Source organism: Symphalangus syndactylus, chromosome 18 (genome assembly GCF_028878055.3).
Source record: "Symphalangus syndactylus isolate Jambi chromosome 18, NHGRI_mSymSyn1-v2.1_pri, whole genome shotgun sequence".
In the NCBI taxonomy this organism is placed as follows: Eukaryota; Metazoa; Chordata; class Mammalia; order Primates; family Hylobatidae; genus Symphalangus; species Symphalangus syndactylus.
The window spans coordinates 80230669-80247972 of NC_072440.2; the positions used below are offsets into that span (position 1 = coordinate 80230669).

General features: G+C 36.3%; 1 protein-coding gene across 7 annotated transcripts in view; it reads left to right on the forward strand.

The window, feature by feature from the left end:
- Positions 1 to 17304, forward strand: part of MEMO1 (mediator of cell motility 1) — a 146325-nt gene that overhangs the window by 75198 nt on the left and 53823 nt on the right. For 5 of the 7 annotated variants that reach the window (XM_055253566.2, XM_063623789.1, XM_055253568.2 and 2 more), the window contains 2 exons: positions 4733 to 4801; positions 16006 to 16118. The exons of 1 other annotated variant lie outside the window; for it this stretch is intronic. In XM_055253566.2, the coding sequence (XP_055109541.1) occupies positions 4733 to 4801; positions 16006 to 16118 (182 nt within the window). The remainder of the gene's footprint in view (positions 1 to 4732; positions 4802 to 16005; positions 16119 to 17304) is intronic. One more of the 7 variants, XM_063623790.1, reaches the window with a different exon arrangement.

The window sequence follows — 17304 nt, forward strand, 5'->3', positions numbered from 1 at the left end:
TGCTACTATTAAGTAGAACTAGGACTATTGGACCTGACTTTGTTGAATCCTAGTTAAGTATTCCTTTATTATTCCCTGTATCCTCTTTGATGAAAAGCCTTACATAGAATGTGTGGCAGACTCTTGGCATTGACAATTTATACTATTCACCTGTGACCTTGAAGGTCTCAGAATGAACAAGTGAAAATCCATGTCCTGTAGTAATTGGTCATTTTTCTATGGTAAGAATTTGAATTATACCCACAATGGAAAGTTGCTGTGTGGGAAACTGTCACTTAACCAGTAAATGTTCATGAGCAATGAATGGCCTTTGTATCCTCACTTGATTGCAGTTCCACAGAGAAAAACAGAAATTCTGGTGTCAGGAACTGGACTTGGCGATGTAAAGAGTCTACTGTGTAGGAGCAAAGGGAGAAGCAAAAGCACTCTCTGTTAAAAGAAGGATCAATTTTTAGAGGCAAGGTTTTAGCTTGATAAAATGTTGTAGGTATTAAGTATAATTTTGTGTTTGCCTTCATGATATGTTAGGTTGGGAATCAGAGTGACTTGGAAAAGCTAGTGGGGATGGCTTTTTGCATTAAGGACTTTAAGAGCTTTTAAAAGACTAAGTGGGACAGGCCAGGCGCGGTGGCTCATGCCTGTAATCCCAGCACTTTGGGAGTCCGAGGCAGGCGGATCACAACAAGGTCAGGAGTTCAAGACCAGCCTGGCCAAATGGTGAAACCCCGTCTCTACTAAAAATAGAAAAATTAGCCAGGTGTGGTGGCGGACGCCTGTAGTCCCTGCTACTTGGGAGGCTGAGGCAGGAGAATTGCTTGAACCCGGTAGGTGGAGGTTGCAGTGAGCCGAGATCTGGCCACTGCACTCCAGCCTGGGTGACAGAGTGAGACTCTGTCTCAAAAAATAAAAAATAAATAAAAAATAAAAAATAAAATACTAAGTGGGACACACTTTTACAGTGCATATTAGAATATCTGTAGAGCTTAAATTTTCATTGTTTTGGCTGTTATGCACAAAAGAAAAAACTTTAGCCGTTTCTTTAGTGAAGCCTCCTTTATTATGAATGATCTCTTGATAAAACGTTGTTTCCACATACATGTAGAATCGTAGATTCTGTTAGCAAGAGAAGGGTTAGGAAAAGAGCATCTGTAGTGTGATTTGATTGTCATTATTCTGATTTTCTTCATTACCATGTTTCTGGGCGAGGATAAAGGAAAGTACAAGAAATTATCTTCTTTGATTATTATCTTCTTCCTCCTTTGATGAAGTAGAGTTCTTGGTGGTGGGGTAAAGAGGCACAGTGTACTGACAATACTTTGCAGTGTCGCCTCGAAGTTAAGACCTTTTCAACTTAAGACTCTCTTTCTCTCCCTGTAACTTTCTTGTCTTTACTTCAAGCAGACTTGGAAGTCTTCAGCTTCTGAATGGACTGAAACCACAAAATCTGAGTTCCGTTATTAATCATGTATTTACCTTAGCTAATTGTGTTTTCAAAACTTTCATCCTTTCGTGTAGTTTTATAGCATATATGCTCTGTAAGAATTCTCGTTTTCAGGCTTATTGCTTTTCCTATGCCACAGACTCCTTCCTTTCTTCCTTCAAACATGTAAAGATCTCTTAAATAGTGGGTAACAGTATGTATTCTAGAGCCAGGCAGTCCTGGCTTAAGTCCTGACTTGGTCACTGGCTATCTCTGTGAACTTGAGCAAGTTTCTTAACCTCTCTGTTTTAGTTTCTTCATCTGTAAAAATGAGAATAATAATAATTCCTACCTCATATGGTTGGAGTGGGGATTAAATGATTTAATACTTTGAAGTACATAGAAGATGCCTGATACATAGTAAGTAGTCAGTGTTACTATTATTATCATTATCCTTTTCATCATCTCCCATGCTAAGTCACTGAGATTTGTTAATTTTTCTTTTTTAGACTCTATCACATTCGCTTCTCTTTGCCCACCAGCACTGATACAGTTCCAGACCATGACATTAGTACCTTGTGCTTGGGTATAGTACTGCCACAATTTTCAAGAGAGCTTCTATTAACACCCTCCTGCCTCTAATTGCTAGTTTGTGCCAGTGCTTTTCAGTACTAGACTAATAACAGTTTGATATTGTCACACCCCTGCTCAAGAGCTCACAGCATTTTTCAGTATCTTGTTTTATCAAGCCGCTATTCCCTTACCTGACTCTGGCTTATCATTACTCTCTTCCTCTACTCAGGCCTGTCTTGTATTTCTCATCTACCTTATGTACTTGGACATTTGCTCATGTTCTTCCTTTAGTCTTTAGGCCCTTCCTTAATGTCCTTACCTTTGTACTCTTATTATTTCTGTCCTAGCCATACATAAAGAATCCAATGATTCTTTCTTTTCTTTTTTTTTTTTTTTTAAATTTTGAAATAAAGTCTTGCTCAGTCACCCAGGTGGAGTGCAGTAATGGGAAGAATCCAGTGTTTCTAAGAAGGCTTTCTGGATGTTAAGAACTGAGCTTGGTCAGGAACAGGATTGGTAGAAATGGGAGAGACTCAGACTAGAAAGACAGGTTGATTTAGAGATCAGAGTATGGATTGGGGATTAGAGCCTTTAAATTTAAGAATGACAAAGAGGAACTAAAGTCTGAAAAGCAGATCTAAGGTGGAAGGAGCAGTTTAAGATGTAAGGATTAGGAAGTGAAGGGATGGTATATGAGTGACAACCGAGAGCAAAATTTCTAGGGAGTGTTGAAAATCTGAGATGTCACTAAGGTTTGAGATAGAGCCGGGCAGATCCAGATGGACCAGCTGGTTTTAAGGTCCACATGGACAGGCAAGATGGCATACTTCTAAACTGGTAAGAGAACCAGTTAAGATCAAGAACCAGGTGTTAGGAATCTGAAGCAGTGAGTAGTGAGGTCTCAGGCACTCAGAGACTGGAGTTGTAACAGAATAAAATAGGTCTCCTGGTAAGGCTCTAGTATCAAAATTAGCACAGGATGACATCAAAACTGAGTGTGCTGAGCCAAAGGACTACTAAATTTCCTTCTGGCTTAGATCAGAACTGGGTTGTGAGAATATTGCTGTTTTGAGGCAACTTGATAGGCTCCTTTACCAGAGGTATAGGGCTAGAGTGACTACCATTAATTAAGGCCTTCACTGATTTCAGTGAGCTTAGTGTATGTTCCATATTATTGAGCTCCCAATTAAACACCACTACTATCTTGTATTGCTGTGGTAGACAGCTGTGAGTCTCATTTTCTTCATTCATATCTTAAGCTACTTCAGATTAGGACCATTTTTAAAAAAGAGCCTTGTTGTGATATGATTGGCATACAGGTGTGTACATTTAAAGCACACAATTTGATGTTTGACCTATGTATGAAGGTAAAACTATCACAATCAAGAAAATGAACATATTCATCACCCTCAAAAGTTTCCTTGTGTTCGCTTATAATTCTTCCTTTCTGTACCTCTTTTTCCCCTCTCTTCCCCGTTCTATATATATATATATATATATATATATATATACTTTTTTTTTTTTTTTTAAAGCGGTGGTATCTCACTCTGTCATCCAGGCTGGAGTGTGGGCGCGATCATAGCTCACTGTAATATAGAACTTGGCTTAAGCAATCCTCCTGCCTCAGCCTCTTGAGTAGCTGGGACTACGGGCATGTGCCACCATGCCTTGCTGTTTTCTAGAATTTTATTTAAATGGAATCATACAGAATGAGCTATTTTTGTTTGACTTCCATTCAGTGTATTTATTTTTACCCCCTTAAAAAAAAGTATAATTATTTTGAGTGTCAGTAGTTCACTTCTTTTTATTGGTGAAGAGTATTCCATTATATGGATATATCTCTATTTTTTCATATACCTTTTGAGACCAGGAAACAGTCATTCTGTGCGTGATAAGAGAATTGACTGAATTCGGAGACCAGAGGATAAAAGGGAAGAATAGCCTGGAGAGAAAATGAGAATAATTATCTTTGTCTTTATCTTTATCTCTAAAAGACACAGGAGGAAGTGAGTTGTTATAATAGTTGTAGGGTATTTGTTTTGGTCTGACTTGACTTCCTGTTGGTTTATCATTTTTCTGTAATAGTCTGCTAATGCTACTGAAGAGGAGTATAAAAAAACTCAATTATAGGCCAAGTGCAGTGGCTTATGCCTGTAATTGCAGTGCTTTTTGAGGCCAAGGCAGGAGGATCACTTGACCCCAGGAGTTCAAGACCAGCCTCAGCAACAGAGAACTCAGGTCTGTTAAAAATAACAAATGAGCCAGATATGGTGGCATGCGGCTATGGTCTCAGCTACTCAGGAAGCTGAGGCAGGAGGACTGCTTGAGCCTGGGAGGTTGAGGCTGCAGTGAGCCATGATTGCACCACTGTATTGCAGCCTAGGTGACAAAGTGAGACTCCGTCTCAAAAACAAAACAAAACAAAACAAAAAAAACAAAAACCAACCTCAATAATCATGTTACATAGCAACTTCAAGTAAACCTTGAACGCCTCTAAATTTGTCTTTCAGACAAAAAAAAATTACAAAGTATTTTTAAAGTTTAGAATTGGAACACAGTATAGATCATGGGTTTCCTAATTTCTTCTAGAAGTCGTATCATTAACTACATTGTTATTTAACATATGCTCTCAATTCTGTTGTGTTTACCATAGTTGCTGTATTTATTTCAAGGTTTTTCTTTCTAGAATATCTTGATTTTGAATCTGATGATTAAGTTTAAAAATATTTTGTTTTGTAGCCATGCAGGATATACGTACTGTGGGTCTTGTGCTGCCCATGCTTATAAGCAAGTGGATCCGTCTATTACGTAAGTAATGTAGTTTTGTTTTAAGTCGGAGAAGCGTGAGAATTTATTGCTTTGTTATAGAAGTAATTTGCTTTTTATACTTATTGTTATTATGTACTCAATTTCATGAGGGATTTGACTTTTGATGAATTTTACTATACTTTATATAGGTTACTGAAAACTTCAATACTTCTTTTTTGTTGTTGTTTGAGCATGTGATTTTTACCTTCCCTTTGGCATGTAAAATGTTTAGTTATGAAGGTTAAATATTTTGTTTTTTTAATATTTCTTTGAAAACCCAGAGATGAGCATTCTTAAGAAAAATGCAAAGCCCTCTGATCTGTTTTAATCATTTCGTAATTTAAAATTCTTTATTGTACTTGTTAAAATTGTGGTTACTGAAAGGATAATTTCTCGTTGACAAGATAAGATATTTGAAATATTTTAGAATCTGACAGTGAATTTAATATGGTGTTTGAGGCATATTAACTCTTAATAACTCAATGACAGCTCTGAAATTAGATTAAAAAAAAAACTTCCTGGGAACTTGAGACTCCTTTAATAGTATACTACTCTGTAAGAAACTTGTGAACTTACAAGAGGTTTTGCTGGAAATAGTCACTCATTTTATTTACACAGTTAATTTACTAGATATGAACCAATATCCGGCCCTTCTTTGCCAGATGTGCAAGCTATGTGAATAGGTAAAGTGATCATCTTAGTTCTGTCAAATACTGATTGTTAGGTCTGAATTAATAGAGATGTAGGATAGTTATTCAAAAGAAATAGCTCATAGCAGCCATGATTTAATAAAGAAAATCATGCACAGCCCACTTACCTTTGAGCAGTTCAAAGTTTTAAAACAAAAAAGCTGTTCTTTCAAATTTTTATGTAGCATTCTCTGTACATTGTATTGTAATTCATTGAAAATTATTTTTAGCAAGTTTTTACTAAAAATAAAGCGATAATATTTCTAAATTGGTGAGGTTTTGGCTAGCCCTGTCTCATTTATGATGTTTTGAGGAGCATTGTTAACAATTATTCCTTGATACATGTTAATACATAATCTTAAGTAATTTCATGAATAAGAGCAAATAGAAGTTAAATTGAAATGATTTTTTAGTCTGGGCCTGGTGGCTCACACCTGTAATCCCAGCACTTTGGGAGGCCGAGGCGGGCCGATTACCTGAGGTCAGGAGTTCGAGACCAGCCTGGCCAATATGGTGAAACCCCATCTCTACTAAAATACAAAAAAAAAAAAAAAATTTACCGGGTGTGGTGGCACATGCCTGTAGTTCCAGCTACTTGGGAGGCTGAGGCAGGGGAATTGCTTGAATCCGGGAGGCGGAGGTTGCAGTGAGCCGAGATCGCGCCACTGCACTCCAGCTTGGCAACAGAGCAAGACTGCATTTCAAAAAAAAAAAAATTGTTTTTTATAACCTTCTTTCATTTGACTTGGGCCCATAAACCAGCTATAATAAAAGTTAGTTTATATAACAGCCTTTTCTTTTTGAAACCTTCCTCTATTTGGCAGAAGTTTTATTGATAAAACTCATGTGCTGATGGGACACCCCAGAGTTAAATTAGGTTTAGGAATTTGTAGAGGGGTATAGATAGAGTTTATGTTCGTAGAAGTGGAAAGCATGTGTTAAATAGGTTAATGGAAAGTGAGAAAGAAGGCAAAAGGAAAGGGGAAAAAATGGAAGAGCGCCAAGGACTAAGAAGAGGAAGATTTAAGAAGATGAGTAGAAAGAGAGGCAAATGATGGCTGATGTGATCGAATTATTTTATTTTAATTAATTAAGTATTTTTGAGACAGAGTCTGGCTCTGTCACCCTTGCTGGAGTGCAGTGGTGCAATCTTGGCTCACTGCAACTCCTGCCCCCAGGTTCAGTCAGTTCTCCTGCCTCATCCTCCCAGGTGGCTAGGACTACAGGTGTGTGCCACCACACCGAGTTAATTTTTTGTATTTTTAGTGGAGACAGGCTTTCGCCTGGCTTTGGCCAGGCTGGTTTCAAACTCCTGGCTGCGGGTGATCCTCCCACCTTGGCCTCCCAAAGTGCTGGGATTACAGGCATGAGCCACTGTGCCCAGCCCGATCAAATTATTTTTTGTAATTAGTATATAATAATTGAATTCTGAATGAATAAATTTTAAGGTCTAAGTGTAAAATTAATAATTGATAGTCACAGTTGAATTCTCTTGCAAGAGGCACTCTCTGGGAATTATAGTGTCTTTAGAGTGCTTTGAGAAAGTAGAGAAAGAACATCCTTATGAGAAAAGTTAAATTCTATACTACCACTTTCTATTCTTACCTTCCACATTAATCCATTTGCATTCTATATTTCAGCCAGGATCATCTTTTGAAAATGTAAATGATACCATGTCACTTTCCAGAATTTAAAAGTGGGTGGGGGGTACAAATATGATTTTAAAAGGCATTACAAATAACAGGTAAAAATTATTCCAAAACTGATGATAGAATGCTGACTAGCAGCTTGAAAAAAGAAATTGGTTTAAAACCTCTGCTAACACCATCCATCAAAGTAAATACTAGTTAGATAAGGGTATTAACATATCTGGAGAGGAATTTCAAGCCACAGCTAATTTGGAACACAATATGTCTTAATGTTTATGAGACGTTGTTGGGAAGAGTATAAAACATGATAAATTATAATTAAATTAAATTACATGAAAAAATAACTCATGTCATAATGTAACCAGTGGAAGCGATGAACAGAATGGGAAAAATATTTGCAAAAAAATGACAAAGGATAATATCAAAAATAATAAAAATCATAGTACTTAGAGGCTAAATCATCAAAGAATATTAACTGAAATTACAAAAAGTAGATGTAATTAATAAAAATAAAAATGGAAATGTTTTATTTTTCAAAAAAAATGGAAATAAAAACGGTAGTGAGGTACCAATTTAAATGAACAGTTTGAAGAACAATACAGTTATGTAATTCCTATAATCCAGAACTGAATAGATTATGGCAAAATTAGTTTTTTATAAAAAAATGCATTTCAATGGACTATATCAGGTTAATACTTTAGGAAAGCAATTTGATAATATATACTAAGAGTCATAAAAATGTATATAGTTACTGGCTTAGAAATTCACGTTCGGAAGCTCTATCCTAATAAGTCCCAAAATGGAAAAAGTTAAATGTGTTAAGTTTTCTACAGCAGCATTGTTTTTTAAAGAGTCTAAGTTTCTGATAGTGCATTGACTAAATAAAAAAAGCAGGGTATAACATTGTGTAAAACTGGGAAAAAAGAGAATGTACTATATGAGGTTAAATAAATTATTATAATGGATGCTAATAGTTTGCATGTATTTTCTTATATGAGAAATGGATATATTATTTTTATGGTAAAAAATATAAAATTTAAAAGCATTTGTGCAAAAATGATTGCAAGTTGCAGGGACTAATGATTCTTAAACTGACAGAATGATTCTTTGATTTATAATATGACTGGTCAGGGTCTAATAAGATTTTTCTTTTTCTTCTTCTTCTTTTTTTTTTTTTTTTTTTTTTGAGATGGAGTCTCTCTTTGTCGCCCAGGCTGGAGTGCAGTGGCGCAATCTCGGCTCACTGCAACCTCCACCTCCTGAGTTCAAGTGATTCTCCTGCCTCAGCCTCCCAAGTAGCTGGGATTACAAGTGTATGCCACCAGGCAGGCCTGGCTAATTTTTTTATTTTTAGTAGAGACAAGCTTTTACCATGTTGGCTAGGCTGGTCTTGAACACCTGACCACAAGTGATCTGCCTGCCTTGGCCTCCCAAAGTGTTGGGATTACAGGCATGAGCCGCTGTTCCTGGCCAAGATACTTCCTTTCACAGTAACTATTAGGGCTGATAACTTAATGGGGAGTGTGAGAGGCAGCTTTTGAGGTGATAATGAAGATTGTTTACAAACAAACTTGCCTGTTTTGTGAAGAATTGGTAGCAAAGGTTTTCAGGTGTTGCTTTCCAAGAGAAATGGATGAATAAATTAAAGCATATTTATTTTGAAAGTTTATTAAGTGACTGCTATGATCCAGATATTGTGGTAGTGCTAGAGACACAGTGATTAATAAAACAGACATGGTTTTAGCCCTGTGCTGCTAAATTGGTAGGTGAGACAGATACTAAGCATATGATAATGAATATAGCTATCTTATTAAAAGCTAAAAATTTAATTAAAAAGCTGAAAGTGAAATACAGTGGTTCTCAAACTTCTTGGTTTCAGGAACCCTTAACTTATTAAGGACACCAAATGTAGACCACATCTACTTTTGTTGAATGCATTCAAAATTAAAATGAGATACTTAAAAAATTATTTAAAAAAGTAAACAAATTAGAGGTTAATAAAAATAACATTTTTAAAAATGAGAAATAAGTACATTTTCTAATAGAAGATAGTGGGAAAAGTGGCATTGCTTTACTTTTTTTTTTTTTTTTTTTTTTTTACAAAATGTAAAAATGTCTTACATTTTTACTAGTTATTAAATCTCCTTTTAATGTTTGGCTTAATAAAAGACAACTATGTTTTCATATCTGGTTATACATTCACCCTGTTGTGATCATTTGTTTTAGCTGACATATATGAAGAAACTTCACACAGATATGTAGTTAGAAAAGGAAGAGGAGTAGTGTAATTACCTTTTCAGATAATTGTGGATATTTTTCTTTAATACTACACCAAAACTCAACAAATGGTAGTTTCTTAAAGGTTAGTTATAATGCGAAATCTGAAGTTACTATCAATGAATTTTTGTACTTTTTTTTTTGAGACGAAGTCTCGCTCTGTCACCAGGCTGGAGTGCAGTGGCGCTATCTCAGCTCACTGCAACCTCCACCTCCCGGATTCAAGTGATTCTCCTGCCTTAGTCTCCCGAGTAGCTGGGACTACAGGCGCACGCCACCATGCCCAGCTAATTTTTGAATTTTTAGGGTTTCACCATGTTGGCCAGGATGGTCTCGATCTCTTGACCTTGTGATCGACCTGCCTCGGCCTCCCAAAGTGCGGGGATTACAGATGTGAGCCACCGCAACCAGCCGAATTTTTGTACTTTGTATAAATTCATTGTCTATTTTACAGTTTGAATGGATCTTTTACCCTTGCATGATTTTGTAACATCATGTGTGGAGCATTTGGAAAATTTTTATTGGGTTATGCAGATATTTTCAATGCTGGTATTTCATTATATGATACTAAAAAATCACTTTTTGGTTTGTTTATTTTTCTTTTTTTTTGAGGCAGAGTTTCGTGCTCGTCGCCCAGCTGGAGTGCAGTGGCACGATCTCAGCTCACTGCAACCTCCACCTCCCGGGTTCAAGGGATTCTCCTGCCTCAGTCTCCCGAGTAGGTGGGATTACACGCATACGCCACCAGGCCCTGCTAATTTTTGTATTTTTAGTAGAGACGGTTTCACCATGTTGGCCATACTGGTCTCAAACTGCTGACCTCAGGTGATCCACCCGCCTCGGCCTCCCAAAGTGCTGGGATTACATGCGTGAGCCACTGTGCCTGGCAAAAAATCACATTTCTTAATGTCACCATGTATTTTATCAGAAAAAATCATTAATTCTTTGGAGGCTATCAAGCTTACAGTGATAAAAGTTTTATGAAAGTGTAATTTTCAATTGAAAACCTCAATTTTATCATTGACAACAACTATATTATTTTCTTTAAAGTACTAGATTCTGTTTTTTTTTTTTTCCCTTTTGAGACAGGATCTCGCTCTGTCACCCAGGCTGGAGTCAGTGGCATGATCATAGCTCACGCAGCCTTGAATTCCCAGGCTCAAGTGATCCTCCTGTTCCAGCCTTCTGAGTAGCTAGGACTGCCGGCCTGTGCCAGCATGCCTGGCTATTTTTTAAAAAATTATTTTTGTAGAGATGTGGTCTCACTATGTTGCTCAGGCTGGTCTTGAACTCCTGGCCTCAAGCTGTCCTCCCACCTCAGCCTCCCAAAGTGCTGAGATTACAGGCATGAACCACCGTGCCTGACTTCCATTCACTTTGGGGAAATCTTCTGCCAGCTACCTAAATTGGAATAGCCATAATTTATCTACAGTTGTCTTTTGAAGTAAAAATTTTGTTCCATGAGGAAAATGTCTGGTTCAGCTTACAACTCAAAACTACACAACTGCTTTTTCCTGAGACATACTTCCATATGCAGCAGAAATGTTTTATCACCACAGATTGAATGCATTTTGCCATATAGAATATTAAAAAGATACCTACTCAAGAGTCAAGATTTAATGAAATTAGGAACTCCCTTTTAAACTTAGTGTGAGTAAGGTTAAAAAATAGGACTACTAGTGCATGTTGATTATACTGCTTTGATCTTTGTTCTAATGGGCCAGTGGTTTTATGCTCCCCTCACCTTTGCACCATAAGTGCAAATGAGAAAAGTAAATAACTTCCTTGCATTCTTATGAAAATAGTTTTAATTTTATGGACTACTGCATAGGGCCCTGAGGAAAACCAGGAATCCAGAGTTCACAGTTTGAGAACTATTGTGGTAGACCTTAAGAGGGTAACTTGATTTAAATTGTGGGAAAGGTATTGGGGAAAGTATCTCTGGGAACAGATTTTTTTTTTTTTTTTTTTTTTTTTTTTTTGAGATGGAGTCTTGCCCTGTCGCCCAGGCTGGAGTGCAGTGGCGCAATCTCAGCTCACTGCAACCTCTGCCTCCCGGGTTCGAACGATTCTCCTACCTCAGCCTCCTGAGTAGCTGGGATTACAGGCACGTGCCACCACGCCTGGCTAATTTTTTGTATTTTTAGTAGAGATGGGGTTTCACCATGTTAGCCAGGATGGTCTCTATCTCCTGACCTCGTGATCTGTCTTCTTCAGCCTCCCAAAGTGCTGGGATTTCAGGTGTGAGCCACTGCACCCAACCGAGGAACACATTTTTTAAGCCAGGCTAGCCAAGCAAAGGGGAACAATAGCATGGGTGAAAAGTTTGAAGTAGGCAAAGTTGTTGGTGTTATCAAGGAACTGCAAGAAGACCAGTATACATCAAGTATTATGATCAAGGTGGGCAAGAGTAATAGCTAATTTGCTAGTGCATTTAAGAGTGTAGAGCCCATTTTAAGGATTCTAGATTTTATCCTGTGACCATGAAATGCCATGAAAGGCTTTAAGCAAGGAAAGTGATATGATCTATGTTTCCAGAAGATCACTTTGACTGTTTAAGGAATTTTAAAAATTATACATTTTAGTTCTTTTCCATATTGGTAGTTGACTATTATTAAAACCCTAAAAACTCAGAATTCAGGATGTACTTAGGTAGTAGTAACTTGATTTTGATACATATTTTTCAGCAAGCCTTGCAGGACAGAAAAAGAGAGCAAAAAGGAATGCTTTTTGGGGCCAGATGACATTTTATTCTTTGGTTAAAATGTCTTCACTTCCTGTGAAACACCTTTACAAAATTACTTATGTTCCATTATTTGGATTGAGTAGCTGAATAAACAGTCATGAGGGTACACACTCAGGCAGCTTATACATTGGGTGCACAGACCATCGTTGCAAATGTGAATTCTCTATTATAGCTATTATATATGAAGTACATTTATTTCTAAGAGAATGCCTACTGATCTTGCTCCTCCCCCCATTTTTTCATGTTAAAGGTTTTTTTTTTTTTTTTGCTTGTGTATCAACGATGATGTGCTAATATTGAAAAGTTACGCCTTTAAAGACAAAGCACCTTGCAGTCAAATAAAGGGAGAGAAAGTGGCATTGCTTCTAATGCCTCTATTATTTATTTCTCTTCAAAATATTCCTGTGGCCTTAGTGTTTATGGATCTAGCTAGCATCCTAACAAAGAAAATGCATGAACTTTAATGTACACTATTCATTTTCTTTTGTTAGCATTTAGCTAACAAGGAGATCCATTTTGAGATTACTGCTGGTTTAAATGCCCCATTTTACTTTCCTTTCAATGACATTTAGCTTTTTCTGGTTTTGTTTTTAGATATATTGCTTTTAAGGGTTTTATATTGAGGGGACTTAAACCTTTTTTTTCTTATTATTTCTTTTAATAAAATACAGAACTTGATTTGGCTATTGGCGAGTTTTCTACCAAACCAGAAAGAATCTGTAGAGTACACAATTGGTTAATTCAGATTGGTGGGGCTCTTTTTCCTTCATCTAGATTGGGGCAGACAAAAAGGCAAACAAAGAAAGTAGTCAGGTATCAGAAGAGTTAATTAGGCTTCCAGCAGACCTCTGGTGTTTATTTCTGGAGCAGTGTATCTTTTGGCTATTGTTAGAACTTTATTACACTTACTTAGGAAATTTATGTATGCCTTGAATTTAGATTGATATTTTAAAACTCACTTCATATTTTGACTATGTGTTTCAGATTTTCCAGGAGTGCTCTGATGTTAAATATCCTTTCTCTCTGTCTTTTCATATTTTCCTCAATCAGAAAAATGCCCTTTCTCATTATTTGATTCTTGGTTCATATACTACCTGGCCCTAGTCAGGTTACCTAAACATTTCTGAGTTACCATTATCTATAGCCCACATTAGCCTTTAATTTAAAAAAAAGTGTCATGTTATTTATGTGCTATTAAGATAGATGACCAGAGTGCTATCTTTTAGTTTTTCTTCATTTAGAAATCTATAGATTTGACTTTTTTTTTTGAAATGGTTCTTGAATTGATGATAGAGGTGATGACAAGAAGTGAGGATTAGCAGTGCTAATAATTACATATTGAAGGAAGAGAGGTAAAAAGAGTCTGTCATCTATAAGGAACTTAACGAGCAAGAAACAATCCAGTTAAAAGGAGGGCAAAGGACATGAACACTTTTCAAAAGAAGATACATACGTGGCCAACAAGCATATGAAAAAATTCTCATGATCACTAATCACTAGAGAGATGCAAATCAAAACCACAGTGAGATACCATCTGATAATAGTCAGAGTGGCGGTTATTGAAAAGTCAGAAATTAACAGATGCTGGCAAGGTTGTGGAGAAAAATAAATGTTTATACATTATTGGTAGGAGTGTAAATTGATTCAATCATTGTGGAAAACAGTGTGGCGATTTCTCAAAGAACTTAAAACAGAAGTAACTCTGGGCCCGGCAGTCCCATTATTGGGTAGGTACCTGAAGGAATGTAAATTGTTCTGCCATAAAGACATATGCACACATGTGTTCACTGCAGCACTGTTCACAATAGTAAAGACATGGAATCAATATAAATGCCTATCAGTGGTAGACTAGATAAAGAAAATGTGGTACATATATACACTATGTAATATTACACAGCTCTATAAAAGAATGAGATCATATCATTTGCAGCAACATTGAGCTAGAGGCCATTATCCTAAGCAAACTCCCATAGGAACAGAAAACCAAATACTGCATGTTCTCACAAGTAGAAGCTTAATATTGAGTACATACGGACATAAAGAAGGGAACAACAGACACCGAGACCTACTGGAGGGTAGAAGGTGGGAGGAGGATGAGGATAAAAAAACTACTTATGGAATACTAGGTTTATTACCTGGGTGTCCAAATAATCTGTACACCAAACCTTGGCAACACGTAATTTACCTATATTACAAACCCGTACAGGTACCCTTGAACTTAAAATTTAAAGAAAAGGATAATCTGTTTCTGACCAGAAATGGCCTGTGGATGAAGTCTTATGTTTGCTGTATGTGCTGTCTTAAGGAGGTTTTGGGACTCTAAACTGAGAATCACTTACCCACAACTTTCTTTTTCTTTTTCATAGCAGAACAACTTAATATCCACAGCTTTATCTCCTCCCTGCAACTTATGAAGTAACATATAACCAAAAATTGGTTAATTTTCTTAGCTGTAATAGAATTTTATGAGAGTAAATACATTGCTAAAGCACACATTCCCTGGCCTGCAAATTTTTGATAGAAAAGAACTAGCTCATCTCTCAGCTTTTGTTCATTAATTGAGCAATCAGTAATACTTTTCTAGCTACATAGCATATCATGTATTTTCTTCTCATAGTTTTGGCTTTATGAGTCTGTAAGTTTTGTATGTGATGTGGGAAGGTCGGTTCATATGAATATTGGAGAACAGAGAAAATTGATAGTTTTGGAATTCAGATTGTAGGACAGGTTTGGATATTTGGTAGAATGAGAGGAAATTAACATTACTCTTGATGTCAAGATAAAGAGATTGTAAAGATTTAAGCTACACTTTAGCTCAGTTCTTTTCTTTAGACTACAGTGCAAATAACACATAATCTATTTTCTTTGTTTTTGAGAATGACTTTTACTTGAATGGGAATAGAGAAAGCTTATTATATAGAATTCTTTTCAACAAGATGCCTTTTTCACCCTACCATGGAAGAAATATGGAAATAGCTTTATCAGAATGCTTTTTTATAATGGATATTTTGTATAGCTATTTAGAATTTTATGCTATTATGTATTTTTATTAAAATCATGGTGGATCTTAGAAGGTTATTTTAGAATGTGTTAGAATTTTGAAATTTTAATAGCTTAAATGCATAAAATCCATTTAATAAAATACAGCTTCTGAATACCTGTTGTATCCTTGTCATTGAGAATACAGAGATTATTTTATGCGTAGTGGGTTGGTTTACTGTATTAATTGATAGCTGATATTTCCAAGTATTGAATATGATTCTCTTAAAGGCCATCCAACAAAGAAATAAGGAATTGAACTTAACTGAGGAGCAAGTTATTATTAGGTGTATTAGTTTGCTAGGGCTGTCATAACAAAATACCACAGATTAGGTGGTTTAAACAACACAAATTTATTTTTTAACAATTCTGGAAGCTTGAAATTCAGTATCAAGTTTCTGTCAGGGTTGGTTTCTCCTGAGGCCTTTCTCCTCGGCCTGTTGTAGATGACTGACCTCTTGTTGCCCCTTCTGACATGATCATATCTCTGTGCAGGCATACTTCTGGTGCCTCTTTTTCTTATAAGGACACCAGACTCATTGGATTAGGTCCCCATCCTAATGGCCTCATTTGAACTTAATCGCCTCTTTGAAGACCTTATCTTTAAATAGCACTACAGTCTGTGCTACTGGGGATTGGTTCTTCAACATGTGAATTTTGGAGGGGAACACAGTTCAGCCATTAACAGTTGGTAATTAATAAGGAAAACAACTGATTTGTAAGAATTACTTTTTTTCTCTTTTATTTAATAAGGTTTGTGTAGAAGTGCAATTGTTCCGTGTTTTTTTGTTGTGTATCTCCTAGCCGGAGAATTTTCATCCTCGGGCCTTCTCATCATGTGCCCCTCTCTCGATGTGCACTTTCCAGTGTGGATATATATAGGACACCTCTGTATGACCTTCGTATTGACCAAAAGAGTAAGTATATAGAAATATTGTAGCTTTCAAATAGCCAATGTTCTTTTAACAGGACTTGTAAATTAATTTAAAAACTTATTAATATCATAAGTAATATCTCAATATTTAAAATAAAATTTGTTATAACTAATCTGCATAAAACAGCAAAAAAAAGAAACTCTTCCATATCCCTAAAAGGCAACTAGTGTTTTTCAGCTAGCTACAGAAATCTGTCAGATCCGCCAGTGTGCAGATTGTAGTGGTTACATTAATATTCAGAAAAATGCCATGTACTCAGTGTACCAGGAGACAAAAAATTAATACCCATACCAATTTCACAAAAGATTTTGGGTGTGTTAATTTACTTCCATGTAATGCCACTTTTCTCACTGTAAATGGATAATGCTGATAATATCTTTATTTTATTTCAAATGATTTTTATGGGAAAAAATGAGCCTTTAATTATGAAACTCTGAAAGAAAGGTGCTATATAAATGATAAATATATTTTAGTTTTAAACATGCCTACAATTTTGGTTGATTTATTTTTTTCCATAGGAGTCCAGAGTCACATTTTTATTTAGTAGTTCTTACATAATAGATGTATGAAGTAAAAACTTTTTGATTTTATAAAGGTATTTTTTCTTTTGGTAGGGGGAGTAATTTTAAAAATATAGAACAGTATAAAGAGTAGTATAAGAAATTAACTGATATACTTAACATCCACAATTTATTCAGAATTTCTCACTCATCCTGAACCCAATTTACCTTCCCAGAAGTAACCACGTTCATGATCTGGGTATATGTCCTTTCAGTTAGTCAAATTATTCACACACACACACACGCATGCGCACACACACACGTGTATGTGTGTGTGCATGTGCATGTGTACATATGCATATATATGTACACACGCTCCCATATGTGTGTATATATATAAACACACACACACACACACACACCCTGACCCATATATATATATATTTTTTTGTTTTTAGAGATGGAGTCTCTGTTGCCCAGGCTGGAGTGCAGTGGCATGATTATAGTTCACTGCAGCCTCAAACTCCTGGGCTCAAGTGATCCTCCTACCTCAGCCTCCCAAGTAGCTAGGACTGCAGGCACACATCACCACACCCAATTAATTAAAAATATATTTTTTTGTAGAAGTAGGGTCTTGCTATGTTGCCCAGGCTGATCTTGAACTCCTG